At 36.4% G+C, this 15126-nt stretch overlaps 1 protein-coding gene across 1 annotated transcript in view; it reads left to right on the top strand.

The window, feature by feature from the left end:
- The first annotated feature begins 259 nt into the window (after positions 1-259).
- LOC101898271 (protein trachealess) overlaps positions 260-15126 on the top strand; it is a 140399-nt gene continuing 125532 nt past the window's right edge. Inside the window, exon 1 of the mRNA XM_059131682.1 lies at positions 260-758. Coding sequence (XP_058987665.1) covers positions 430-758 — 329 coding nt within the window. The 5' untranslated portion in view covers positions 260-429. The remainder of the gene's footprint in view (positions 759-15126) is intronic.

The following is a 15126-nucleotide window of genomic DNA, read 5'->3' on the forward strand; positions in this document are numbered from 1 at the left end:
AAATTTTCCGTCTAAAGCCGTACAACACGACGATGACGATGTCGTCGTCAACGATTTGGTTCACACGAGATTCTTGGCTGTAATACAAAACAATAACAAAATACAATTTATGGTAACAGACAAGTGTGTTCGTGAGCCACGAAAAAATTGTATTGCGTATACGGGCCAACACCGGGTCCTGGCGAAACGTAAATAGAATGTGAAAAAAGCCGTCGGTAAAAATGCATTTCTGAGCAAATAAATGAATAGATTCCAATATTTTGGTGCGGAAAATATTGGAACCAAAAATTTTGTTAAATAAACGGGGCAATGTCCTTTGAAGCAAAGAAAAGTCCAGTGTTGTAATAAAGTATAGAATTGATAAGAAAATATTTGAAGTGAAGTGATTTGCCAATAATAGGTGACGTGTCAAACCAAACATTACCCGAAATGGATCATCATAGTGGTGGTTTTGTGGCCTCACCATGGGCTGCCGTTTTGGGCCACCATGCAATGGCCGCGACCGCCGGTGCCGATGCAGGATTTGCAGCAGCGGCTGCAGCGCATGTGCAAAATGTTGCTGTGGCCGCACAGCACCATCATCATTCGCATCATCAAATAGCCGCTGCTCATCACTCACATCACCACGGACATCCGCATTCGACACATCCGCACCATCCCCACCACCACCATCATCACACACACCCGCATTCGCATCATTTAAGTCCCACCGGTATGCCAATGGATTTGCATGTCCCCCAAGGATTTCCCTATTACAGGTAAAGTATAATGACGACGCCTCCAAAGAATATAAAAAAAATATTAGGAGGAGAGGTGAAAATATGTATTTAACCCAGCACAACGAAAAGAGTACTCCAAAAATCCAACGGAAGCAACAACAACAATATACGTTAGGTGTATGGCCCAAGGAAACAAAATGCTTTTGCCATCTCTTTCTTTATTTTATGGTTTGTTTGTTTGTCGGTTCGCTTGACTACATGATGGATCCATCATTTATTCAACCCCCAAAAACTCTGGGGAAAATGTCTGCAATAGAAACTCAAAAGATGAACTACGTGAAAATTGGGTATATGCTTTCCCTACAATGGGGCGTTGTCACCTGTTCGGATGCTGTGTGTGTATGTGTGTGAATTTATAGCCTTTAATATTTTTCCATATATCCATGCAACAACATAAAAATGCCGTCGGAATTGTGAATGTGACAAAATATTAAACGTAACGTAAAGGATTAAAAAGATTTCACAATAAGCCAAGTAAATAATAAGGATTATTTATATGTAAAGTGGATTTGCGGAAACGTTTGCCTCTAGAAAGTGGCGAAAGGAAGTAGAATTTTGGTACAACATATTCCACACGGATATTAAATTTTATTTAAATTTATACAATTTATTTAAATTTTTATTAAATTTTTGTGTAAAAGAAACTGAAGATCCTGTGTGACGAGAAAAACTCAAGAAAGGATATCCTTGGTGAAAGCTGCCAATATATCAAAAAGTATGTCAGGATGTGTGTCATGGAAACCCTATCTATCCCAAAACCGATTTCAAAAAAAAAAATTCAATCAGATTTCTTGCTTGCATACCATATTGGGAGTATATAACGACATTAGGGAGACTTCACTATTAAATCTTGTAAAAGATATAGTTATGCCTAATCCTTCTCCACCAGATTACACAAAGTATCCTTATGACAGAATTCGATCGATTGTGCTAAAAGCCATCTTGTTTCGTTGCACATTACGTATTTGGGGCATAATTCTTGAATGGTTTCTCCTTGTGCCCAAGCGAAGGACTTTGCAAAGTTTTAGCTTGATTGGAATTGTACTAAAGCGAGGAGACCGGCGGACATGCATAGATCGACTCTAATGGTATCGATTTTTGTAAGAACTATAATCGCACGCATTAATCCTATAGTCAAGACATAGGCAGTATAAAATTCTTTTGGACCCGAAAGATTTTTAAAAAAATAATAATGAACAAAGCCAATTTGTAATAAATAGATAATTATTTCTGCAAAAAAATCCGAGGCGAAAATGGATAACCAAATGGAAACAAGTTCACTGCTATATAAGTGCCATATTATTACTATGAAAAATGTAAAAACGAAAAACGATTTATTTATCCGACAACATAATTTTTTATGTCTATCGGAAATATATAGTAACCAGTCATAGAGTAATGCATTTTTTCTCTCACAAATCTAAAAAAAAAAAAAAACAGTAAAGAAAGTCTTAAAGTAGGGCGAGACCGATATGATACCCTACACCACTTTGCTAATTTAGCAGAGCTCCACATAACAATTAAAAGTTTTTATGGGAGAATTCAATCATAGACGCTATAAATATAAATATAATTTAAAGTTCAAAGGACTAAATACGCCGAATCATTTGTATCTTTTAAATTCGGACTTGTATTGCCCATTTGGTGCACAATTAATTTCAAATCGGATAAAAATATATGGGAATCGGAACCGATCTCGATAAAATTTGGCAAAGATATTTCTGAGCTGTATTTGATATATTTCCCTGAATATCGTTGTTACGGAGTGCATATTACGGCTGTGGGTAACAATTATGACAAATCGGATGAACAGTATATATGGGAGCTATAGCTATATCTGAACCGATCTTCACCAAATTTGATATACTAGCTTCTAGATTTAATTCGGTCGTAAGTGCCAAATTTCATCCAATTTGGGCAAATATTAGACGTTTGGTGCACAATCAAATATAAATCGGACGAAGTTATATATGGGAGCTACATCCAAATCTGAACCGATCACGATAAAATTCAGATTACAAAAATAACAAATCGGATGAAAAATATATATGGGAGCTATAGCTATATCTGAACCGATCTTCACCAAATTTGGCATACTACCTTTTAGACTCAATTCGGTCGTAAGTGCCAAATTTCATCCAATTTGGGCAAATATTAGACGTTTGTTGCACAATAAAAAGCAAATCGGATGAATATATATATGGGAGCTTTATCTAATTTCAATAGGGTTCGTCCTTGGACCAAACAAATGTTGTTTAGAAAATTTCATCTCATTCGGATAATAAATGCGACCTGCATTTTGTTCACAAAAATACATGGACAGATGGACGGACGGACGGACAGACGGACTGACATGCATAAGGAAACTCGGAAAGTGATTCTATGGAGATCCTCAAAAGTAACTCGTCTATCTCGCTTCCTTCTCCATGTTACAAACAAATGCACAAAGACATAATACCCTAACCACCTTGTGGTGTAGAGTATAAATACCGAATGTAGCCGTATATTAGGGTCTATACGACGACGTGGGCCTGCATGCGCAACTTTTGTCATAAGCTTGCACAGACAAGTTTCTGGCAAAGGCTGTAGTATCCATTACGAATTTGAATTTGAAATAATTCCGGTAAAAAATGTCGCTAAAATCATCAAAATACCGCATATCCGGAGGTACCGTTATATGGGGGCCTGCAGACATAATACACATTTGAGTAAATGTTCATCAACTTACCTACCTCCACACTATGGTGGAGGGTATAAAAATGTAAAAACGATTTATTTATTCTAAATCACAATTTTTTGTGCTATCGGAAAGATGAAAGAATAACCCGTCATGGAGTGATGACTAACCCGTCATAGAAGGCTATAGCCGTGAGGGGCCGACCATCTGATACCCTACAACACTACAATATGTTAGAAGGCCCCTTATGTCCAAATCCATTTTGGAAGATTCCGCTTTTGAAATTATGTCACGGAGCACTGCCCATTTATTAACCTTAGCGTTTTGACAAGGGACATTTGCCCATTATCTACGCACTCCGTCGTGATGTTAGTTGTTGTTATCCATTTTACAGTTCAATATAATCCAAGGGTCATCCAAAATGCTGAAATTCTTCCCTGTCCTTAACACACTTCTCAGGCGTGTCGATTAGCTTCAATTGTGTGATCAGGATTTTTTTTTCTCTTTATACCCTACAACACTATGTGTTGGGGGTATTATAAGTTTGATGGGCAAAAAATTATGTAACACCACGAAATATTGGTTTCCCACATAGGAAAGTATATATGGATCTTCCTATGTCGAGGAGCTGAGTCGATCTAGTTATGTATGTCCGTCCGTCCTTCTGTCCATGTTAATTTGTATTCACTCTACAGGTCGCAATTATGGCCCGATCAAAGCGCAAGTTAGCATGGGGATAGAGCTTAGGGCTGGGCAGAAGCCTTCCAATTTTGATGGTCATCGGGTAATATTTTGTGGGTGAAATAGGCCACAACATTTGTGTTAAATAAAAGTCAAATTTTCCATTAAACCGCGAATATTTTTAATCCCGGCGAAATCACAAATAGACGAACAGGTAAATTCTGACCGTTACGTAGATGCCGGTAGTAAATATATAGGTTATATGTAGCGAAATATATACAATGTGTATATACAGACGAAGGGGATGTTAGTTAGAATGCTTTTATCTCAAGAATGGCTGGACAGATTTTGACAAATTTTGTCAATTCAGAATGCCCTCTTGACATACATTTGTATTTGTAAATTTGAAGTATTTTGTGACATAATTTTTTCTTATTTTTTCATATTTTTTATCGCATGCGATTTTTTCAATTTGACTTATAATATTTTGTAATATTTTTTCACCTTACAACACAGGTTGGGGATACTATATAAGTATTGCAAATATCGTCCGATCCTCACGAAAATTTTCACAAGGGTTGGGTTCGGCTCAGAAGGGCTTGACCTATTGTTTTCAAAGATGTCCGCAATATATTAGGGGTTGAAATGGACCAACAACTAAAAATTTTCCTGATTTTGCAGCAGTTTTAAAGGTCACAAATAGAAACCAAAGGACATGAAATCTCGCATGAAGTTAGAGTTTAGGACAGCGGGTAGAATAGACCACTAATTTTGTGTGAAAAAATACCAGCATTACTTACAGGCGATATCCGAAATACACAAAAGGCGAACTTCTGTCTTTTTTATGCTGATTTCGTTGACGAATATAGTCAAATATCGTAGACAAGCAAATCATATAGATGAGTCTAAATTTTGAGATACAGTCAAAACCCTAGTCAAAATCTTAATTTCAAAAGCGAAATCTTCCAATATGGATTTGGACATAAAGGGGCTAATATATTGTAGTGTTGTAGGGTATAACATAGTCGGCCCCTCACAACTATAGCCTTTGCTTACTTGTTGGTTTACTTTCGTCAACGAAATCAGCATATAAAGCCTTTTTGTGTGTTTTGGATATCGCCTGTAATTTTTTTTCAGCGTTTCGATGGAATGGATATGTTGGTATTTTTTCACACAAAAGTAGTGGTCCATTCTATCTGCTGTCCCAAACTCCAACTTCATGTAAGATTTCGTGTCGTTTGGTTTCTATTTTCGACCTTTATGACGGTCCATTTCAATCCCTAAATATATTGCGGACATCTTTGAAAACGATAGGCCTAGCCCTTCCGAGCCTAACCCCAACCTTGTGAAAATTTTTGGGTGAGTTGGACGATAATTGCAATCTGTAAAGTAGTAAATATTAAGGTGAAAAAATATTACAAAATATATAATATATTATAAGTCAAATTAAAAAAATCGCATGCGATGAAATATATGAAAAAAATAAAATATCTCAAAATACAACAAAATCTATATTAACATCATTATTGGTATCTTTATATGCAATTTTTTCAGATTTTATACTTTTATGCCAAGGGGACATTCTGAATTGACAAAATTTGTTATAATCGGTCCAGCGCAGTTTAATGGAAAATTTGACTTTTATTTAAAACAAATGTTATGGTATATTTCACCTACTAAATATTACCCGCTTACCATCAAAATTGGAAGGTTTCTGTCCAGCGCTAAGTTCTAGCCGCATGCGAACCTCCGCTTCGATTGGTCCATAATTGCGACCTCTAGCGCAACTGCAAAATTCGGAAATTTTTCAGTTTTTGGTCTATTTCAACCCCTAAATATTATGCGATCACAGCAATAGGCTTCTATTCTGCCCCTAGCCCCACCTCCATTCTAAATGTCGTCAAGATCGGACCATAACTGCGACCTGTAGCGTGATTACAAATTAACATGGACAGACGGACAAACGGACATACATAGGTAGATCGACTCAGCTCGGCGAGATAGGAATATCCATATTTACTTTCTATGTGGAAAAACAATATTTCGAGGTGTTACATAATTTTTGGCCCAATCAAACTTATAATACCCCCAATACATAATGTTGTAGGGTATAAAAAAATTATTGGAGTAATAGATGTACCGGACCGAGTTTCAACAAATGGTAAAATTCGGTTGAATATAAAAAAATCTGATATTATATATAGTGAGCAATAACCAGAAAATCGGATCAATATGTATATCGAAGCTATATAAAAAATCTATATGGGAGCTATAGCTATATCTAAACCTTGTACTTGTACTTGCTTTTAGACTGAATTCGATCGGATGTGCCAAAATGCAGGTCAATTGGGCTGATTTTGGCCATTTGGTCCACAATTAACCCGAAATCGGTTGAAGATATATATGGAAGCTATATCTAAATTCAAACCGATTCTCACCAATTTCAATAGGGTTCATCCTTGAGCCAAACAAATATTGCCAAAATTTCATCTCAATCCGAAAATAAATGCGATCTGCATTTTGTTCACGAGAATACATGGACAGACAGCTGACGCATGAATCGACTCAAAAAGAGATTCTATGAAGATCCTCAAAAGTAACTATGGGTCTATCTCGCTCCCTCCTCCACTATATAGTGTAGGGTATAAAAAACTTTATAATTATGTAAAATTTTATCCTGTTGTAGTTTCAAAATTAAACGTTTACTTTTTCAAATTTCAATTTTTCAATCTAATAATAATATAAACATATTTTATTAACCTGCTTATACCCTACAACACTGTGTTATAAGTTTGATTGGGCCCATAATTAGTTTCCCACATAGGAAAGTATATATGGATCTTCCTATCTCGCCGAGCTGAGTCGATCTAGCTATGTATGTCCGTCTGTCCATGTTAATTTGCAATCACTCTACAGGTCGCAATTATGGCCCAATCTTCACGAAATTTCGTATGAAGGTGGAGCTAGGGCCAGAATAGAAGCCTATTGGAGATGATCGCATAATATTTAGGGGTTGAAATGGACCAAAAACTGAAAATTTTCCTTATTAGCAGTTAGAGGTTAGGGCTGGGCAGAAGTCTTCCCATTTTGATGGTCATCGGGTAATATTTAGTGGGTGAAATATACCATTACAATGGAAGGGAGTGTTAGATAGAATGCGTACATCTGAAGAATGGCTGGACCGATTTTGACAAATTTTGTCATTTCAGAATACCTACTTCGCATAAAAGTATTAAATCTAAAAAATCACATAAAAAGATGCCAATAATGCTCTTAATATAGATTTTGTAGTATTTTGTGATTTTTTTTTATTTTTTCATATTTTTTATCGCATGCGATTTTTTTCAATTTGACTTAAAATATTGAAGTGTATATTTTGTAATATTTTTTCACCTTATAATACAGGTTGGGGTTATTATATACAGATTACAATTATCGTCCGAACCTCACGAAAATTTTAGGGTAGGGTTAGGCTCAAAAGGGCTAGGTCTATAGTTTTCAAAGATGTCCGCAATATATTTAGGGGTTGAAATGGACCAACAGAAACCAAATACGAAATAACGCAAGAAGTTAGAGTTTGCGACAGCGTGTGATAAAATACCAACACTACTTACAGGTGATATTTGATATACACAAAAGGCGAACTTCTGGCTTTTTTACGCAGATTTCATTGACGAATATAGCCTAATATCGTAGACAAGTTTATCATATATATGAGTCTAAATTTGGAGATGCAGAGGGCCTCTTGCTTTTGGAGATGATCACAAAATATTTAGCGGTTCAAATGAACAAAAAACAGAAAAAAAATTCCTGATCACACAATTGAAGCCAATCGACACGCCTGACGAGAGAGTTAAGGACAGAGAAGAATTCAAGCATTTTAGATGACCATTGGATTAAATTTAGCTATAAACTGGAACTGAACTGTTTAAAATAGGATATGATTTTCGCTCGAAACGAGTTAAAATGTGCAAATGCTTCATTTCCTTAATTAACTATTTAATCATTTGTATGTTTAGCAGATAATTAACTTTGCTATGCCTTTCATGTGGTCATAACATTTAAAATCTAAACTAAAACTAACCAAAATAAGCAAAATGTTAAAAAATATTTTTCAAACTAGTTTCCTGTTTATTATTAATTTTATAATGGAAATATGAAATTCAAGTAGATATGTTTTGATTAAAAACTAAATTAAAACAACTGTAATTAAATTAAAATTTCTAGTTTTTTTTTTTTTTTGCATTTAAGCTTTTAAAAAGTAATACAACAATGTTTCAAGATAGCTAAAATGATAACATCTATATGTAAAGGCCATATTTGCAAGTTGAGGCATGACATAGTGTTTTTAAATTATTATCATTATTATTTTAAAAATTATCACTTTATGTCTAAAATTGTTGTGCAAATTAAACATTTTCATTACATAATGGAAAGTGAAAGCTTTTGGTAATATATTTGGTTTAAAAAAATCTGTTATAACTCGGGAATTTAAATAGCAGAATGGATTTATGATTTCCAAAGTATTAATATCATCCTCATTCTAGAAATTCAGAATTAATTACAAAATTGTCTCTAAATGAGGTGAATTTCGCTTAATTCTTTTTCTGTTTAATTCACCCTACTCAGAGGAATATTTGCCATTGTTTCTCCATTTCTAGAGTGAGTTTAGAGCAGTATTTATGATTTTAATAATTTGGAAATCATACATCCATTATTCTCGTTCAATTCAGTAGAAATAAAATGATGTTTATAAGACATGAGGGATAAAAGGGTGCGTTAAATGAAGTATGTGGTTTGCTCTGTCTATTTCAAAATCTTAACTAGTCAAAATTTTTGATAACAGCTTGTATATTTGAAATTTGTATACCCTCCAAATATACATTTTAGACCCAAAAGTAGCAATGTCCCTCCGCCTGCCTGTATGTCCGCGTCGAACTTACGAACGAAATGAAGTAGGTTTATAAAATTTTACGTAGATGCGTGCTTGGTCTATAGGACTTTTGGTATTGACTTAAGGTTTTTGGGTATTTTAGTGACAATTTGAACTCAAATTTGCTGTAAATTTGGCTGCACACGTTCCCATTATGTAAGAAACATCTCTGCATAAAACTATCAATAAATATTTATACCCTACACCACAAGGTGGTCAGGGTATTATGTCTTTGTGCATTTGTTTGTAACAGGCAAAAGGAAACGAGATAGACCCATAGTTCCTTTTGATGATCTGCTTAGAATCACTTTCTGAGTTGATTTATGCATGTCAGTCCGTCTGTCCGTCCGTCCGTCTGTCCATGTATTCTTGTAAAAAAAATGCAAGTCGCATTTATTATCCCATTGAGATGAAATTTTCCAAACAACATTTGTTTGGCCCAAGGACGAACCCTATTAAAATTGGAGATAATCGGTAAAAATTATTGTGCACCAAACGTCTAATATTTGCCCAAATGGGATGGCAAATACGACTGAATTGAGTCGAGAAGCTAGTATGCCAAATTTGGTGAAGATCGGTTCAGATATAGCAATAGCTCCCATGTATATTGTTCATCCGATTTGTTATATTTGTTACCCACAGCCGTAATATGCACTTCGTAACAACGATATTCAGGGAAATATATCAAATACAGCTCAGAAATATCTTTGCCAAATTTTATCGAGATCGGTTCAGATTTGGATATAGCTCGCATATATATCTTTATCTGATTTCAAATTAATTTTGCACCAAATGGGCAATACAAGTCCGACTTTAAGAAATACAAATGCTTCGGCATATTTAGTCTTTTGAACTTTAAATTATAATTATAATCTTAGCACGTATGATTGAATTCTCCAATAAAAACTTTTAATTGTTATGTGGAGCTCTACTAAATTAGCAAAGTGGTGTAGGGTTTCACAAAGTCGGCCCCGCCCGATTTTTGGACTTTCTTTACTTTTTTTTTAATTTTATTGAATGAAAGCGAAAAATGTCGGAAATAGCATCAAATTTTAGAATAAGTTAAGATTTGTTCGAATTGGTCACCGTTGGCACGAATTATGACCTTCAAACGGCCAATGAAACCGTCACACGCTGCAGAAAAGTTGGTCTGCGGTATTTTGGCCCATTCCCGGCGAAGCGCTTGCATGAGGTGATCGACACTTTGGTATTTTTTAGTGCCTACTTTGCTTTCCAAAATACTCCAGACACAACAGTCCAACGGATTGGTGTCCGGGAATTTTGGTGGTTATTGTGCGCTGGAAATGAAGCGAGTGCGATGGTGCTGAGTCCTGTTGAAATGTCTTAGGTCTGCGGCTAAAATGTTTGCCTATCCAAGGCTTTAATACACCATCCAGCATATTTTCGCGATAATATTCGTCATTTATTCTGATACCACGGTCGATTAATACGAGTGGAGAGCGACCATCGGCAGTTATGGTGGCCCACACCATTACCATGGCCGGCGCTTGAGTTCTGGTGGCCAACGGAAGGTGAACATTTTCAACTAACCTCTTTGGCAAGTAAACATAATCATTTTGTTTGTTTACAAACTGCTGGACAACGAATGTTTCCTCATCGAAGAAAACCAAGTTCGGCAGTTCACTACTTTCGGCCAAGCGAAGCAACTCTAGCTCTTTTGAGTCTATTTTCTTTCTGTTGCAATGTAAGTTCTTGCATTTTTTGGAATTTCAATGACCTTACCCCGAGCTCATTTTTCAATATTTGTCGAATGGAATATTGCGATATGTTCAGGCATTTTTCGGCCACTGCGACGCGGATTTCGATCAAGTTGCTTCTTTACTTTTCGAACCATTTCTGCTGATGTTACTGTTTTCCTCCGTTCACTTCCTTGACGTCGGGTTATGCTACCAGTATTACGGTAACGAGCGATGTTACGAGACACAAAAGATTTATTCACATTTAAATGGTGGAGCGATCTAACTATAGCCACTTGTGGTTTTCCAGCCAAATAAATGGAATAATAAACAGCTGTCAGACGAGTGACTTTGAAATAACAGCAGTTTGAAATTTGTTGTTTTTCATCTCAGCCTGTATGGCTCCCGATCTATTGACGAATAAGAAAATATTTGCGAAAAGCCCGAATAATTCAGACGTATCAAAAACTATTGGACTCAAAAATACCAACAATATATGTTTATTTTCATATTTGCAACATCTTCGTTTATGGTTCCCAATCGTACCACTGTGTGTTACAGGGGCAGGGAAACTAATAAACATTATTTTTTGTTCGATATTGGCCGTTTATTGTTTATCGTTGTTTTCTTTTAATATGATTATAGGAAAATGTATTAACTTTATTAGGGGCTCTACGCCGTAGTCAGAAAACTGTTTTTTGTTGGTGTTTTGGTTGTACGGTTTCTTTCGACATGGTGTGAGTATTTCAATTGCATTTACAATAAAGCTGCTTGCTTCTGCTGCTGATGCTGCTGCAACATCAATTCAATGGTTATCATTTTGGAGATATACTCGTCATAAACGGATCAGAAAAGTCACTTGGTCAGTGAGTGTTCGTTCGTTCGTTGCAAGATGGTCGCTTGATCGGTTGTTCGCTCCTCAATTGTCGTCGATGGCAATGGCAGTTCGTCCACACACACACACACCAAGGCGGTAAGTTGAAGGGGTTGTCTTAGCTGTCCGACTGGCTCGATTCAATCGATGGCTGAATTTTGGGTTTGGAATATTTCGTGAAGCTAATGTCCAGCGATTTCTTGATTCACCCAGCCAGCCAACCATTCATCTGGCCATTGTCCATGGTTTATACGTTGTTGAGGTAATAACTCAGGTGATTACAGTAATTATGCGTTCTGACGCGATGCAAGTACGGATAACGCTATTTCGATATAATTGAAAAATTCTGATAGACACTGATTGTAAAAATGACGACGACGATGACGATGATGATGGCAATGGCGAAAATGTGAGTGCGACTACGTCGTATTCGTAGCTCATGATCATAAGCTGATTCTGCTAAGTAAGGATGCTTGCCGCAGACATAAAGTTGCAACCAATGAATTAAAGGCCAGCTTGCACTTGTATTTTTGTATTACTACTTGGTTTTGTTTTTGTTTTTTATTTGAAAACTAATCGAATAAAACAGTGGTGCAGCAATGGCGTATTCCTCGAGGAGCAAGAAAGAAACTACTACTACTGCTGTTCACACTGCCCCATCATAAATTGCGACAGCTGTAATATCGAAGGAGCAAAGGTGCTATGATAGCAGGGGCGAAATGGTAGACCTTTGTAGAGGTCATAATTGAATTTTTAAAATCTATGTAAAAAAGAAGGTTTTAGACATTTTTTAGGATAAATGTAAAGCTGTTTTACTGATAAAGTAATTTTTCGCATTTTGTATAGTTTATATGCACTTCCAATCCAACATCCTATAGAAAGTTGGTAAATTAAAAAAAAAAAAAAAAAAAAAAAAACAAGTAAGCAAAAGATATAGTTGAGCGGGGCCAACCATGTGATACCCTATAACACTATAATATGTTAGAAGCCCCCTTACCACGGAGCACTGCCCAGATATTAACCTTACATTTTCACCAGGGACATTTGCCCAATATTTAGCACTCCGTCGTGCTGTTAGTTGTTGTGGTTCATTTTACAGCTAAATATAATCCCATGGTTATCCAAAATGCTAGAATTCTTCTCTGTCCTTAACTCTCTTCTCAGGCGTTGTGTGATCAGGATTTTTTTCGGTTTTCGTTCATTTGAACCCCTAAATATTTTGCGATCATCTCCAAAAGCAAGAGGCCCCTCTGTATCTCCAAATTTAGACTCATCTATATGATTCTCTTGTCTGCGATATTTGGCTATATTCGTAAACGAAATCAGCATAAAAAGCCAGAAGTACTGGTCCATTCTACCCGCTGTCCCAAACTCTGACTTCATTCGAGACTTCGTGTCATTTGGTTTCTATTTGTGGCCTTTATAACGGCTGCAAAATCAGGAACATTTTTAAAGAGTGGTTTGTTAAGAGCTTGATAACTTTTTTTAAAAAAAAAAAAACGCATAAAATTTGCAAAATCTCATCGGTTCTTTATTTGAAACGTTAGATTGGTCCATGACATTTACTTTTTGAAGATAATTTCATTTAAATGTTGACCGCGGCTGCGTCTTAGGTGGTCCATTCGGAAAATCCAATTTTGGGCAACTTTTTCGAGCATTTCGGCCGGAATAGCCCGAATTTCTTCGGAAATGTTGTCTTCCAAAGCTGGAATAGTTGCTGGCTTATTTCTGTAGACTTTAGACTTGACGTAGCCCCACAAAAAATAGTCTAAAGGCGTCAAATCGCATGATCTTGGTGGCCAACTTACCGGTCCATTTCTTGAGATGAATTGTTCTCCGAAGTTTTCCCTCAAAATGGCCATAGAATCGCGAGCTGTGTGGCATGTAGCGCCATCTTGTTTAAAACCACATGTCAACCAAGTTCAGTTCTTCCATTTTTGGCAACAAAAAGTTTGTTAGCATCGAACGATAGCGATCGCCATTCACCGTAACGTTGCGTCCAACAGCATCTTTGAAAAAATACGGTCCAATGATTCCTCCAGCGTACAAACCACACCAAACAGTGCATTTTTCGGGATGCATGGGCAGTTCTTGAACGGCTTCTGGTTGCTCTTCACTCCAAATGCGGCAATTTAGCTTATTTACGTAGCCATTCAACCAGAAATGAGCCTCATCGCTGAACAAAATTTGTCGATAAAAAAGCGGATTTTCTGCCAACTTTTCTAGGGCCCATTCACTGAAAATTCGACGTTGTGGCAGATCGTTCGGCTTCAGTTCTTGCACGAGCTGTATTTTATACGGTTTTACACCAAGATCTTTGCGTAAAATCTTCCATGTGGTCGAATAACACAAACCCAATTGCTGCGAACGGCGACGAATCGACATTTCACGGTCTTCAGCAACACTCTCAGAAACAGACGCAATATTCTCTTCTGTACGCACTGTCGTTGGTTTAATGTCCAATAAAGTACACTGAGTGCGAAACTTGGTCACAATCGCATTAATTGTTTGCTCACTTGGTCGATTATGTAGACCATAAATCGGACGTAAAGCGCGAAACACATTTCGAACCGAACACTGATTTTGGTAATAAAATTCAATGATTTGCAAGCGTTGCTCCTTAGTAAGTCTATTCATGATGAAATGTCAAAGCATACTGAGCATCTTTCTCTTTGACACCATGTCTGAAATCCCACGTGATCTGTCAAATACTAATGCATGAAAATCCTAACCTCAAAAAAATCACCCTTTAGTTGTTGGTCCATTTCAACCCCTGAATATATTGCGGACATCTTTGAAAATAATAGGCTTAGCCCTTCTGAGCCTAACCTTACACTTCTGAAAATTTTCGTGAGGATCGAACGATAATTGCAATCTGTCTATAATAACCCCAACCTGTGTTGTAAGGTGAAAAATATTACAAAATGTACACTTCAATATTTTAATATTCAAATTGAAAAAATCGCATGCAATAAAAATATGAAAAATTAAACAATTTCACAAAATCTATATTAGCATCATTATTGGCATCTTTTTAGGCGATTTCCTTAGATTTTATACTTTTATGCCAAGAAAGCATTCTGAATTGACAAAATTTGTCATTACATATATTTCGTAATATATATACGATGAATTTACTATTGGCATCTACGTAACGGTCAGAATTGACCTTTTAGTCTATTTGTGATTTCGGCGGGACTAAAAATATTGCGACCTGTAGAGTGATTACATATTAACATGGACAGACGGAGAGACAGACGGACGGACATACATAGCTAGATCGACTCAGCTCGGCGAGCTAGGAAGATCCATATATACTTTCCTATGTGGGAAACCGGTGTTACATGTGTTCGAGGTGTTACATAACTTTTGGTCCAATCAAACTTATAATATCCCCAACACATAGTGTTGGGTACATTACCCTACAACGCTATAATTTGTGGTAAAGTTTTTGCAGATCTGAAATCCTTTCGACTTCAATGAAG

This window comes from Musca domestica, unplaced genomic scaffold (assembly GCF_030504385.1).
Source record: "Musca domestica strain aabys unplaced genomic scaffold, Musca_domestica.polishedcontigs.V.1.1 9, whole genome shotgun sequence".
Taxonomy (NCBI): Eukaryota; Metazoa; Arthropoda; class Insecta; order Diptera; family Muscidae; genus Musca; species Musca domestica.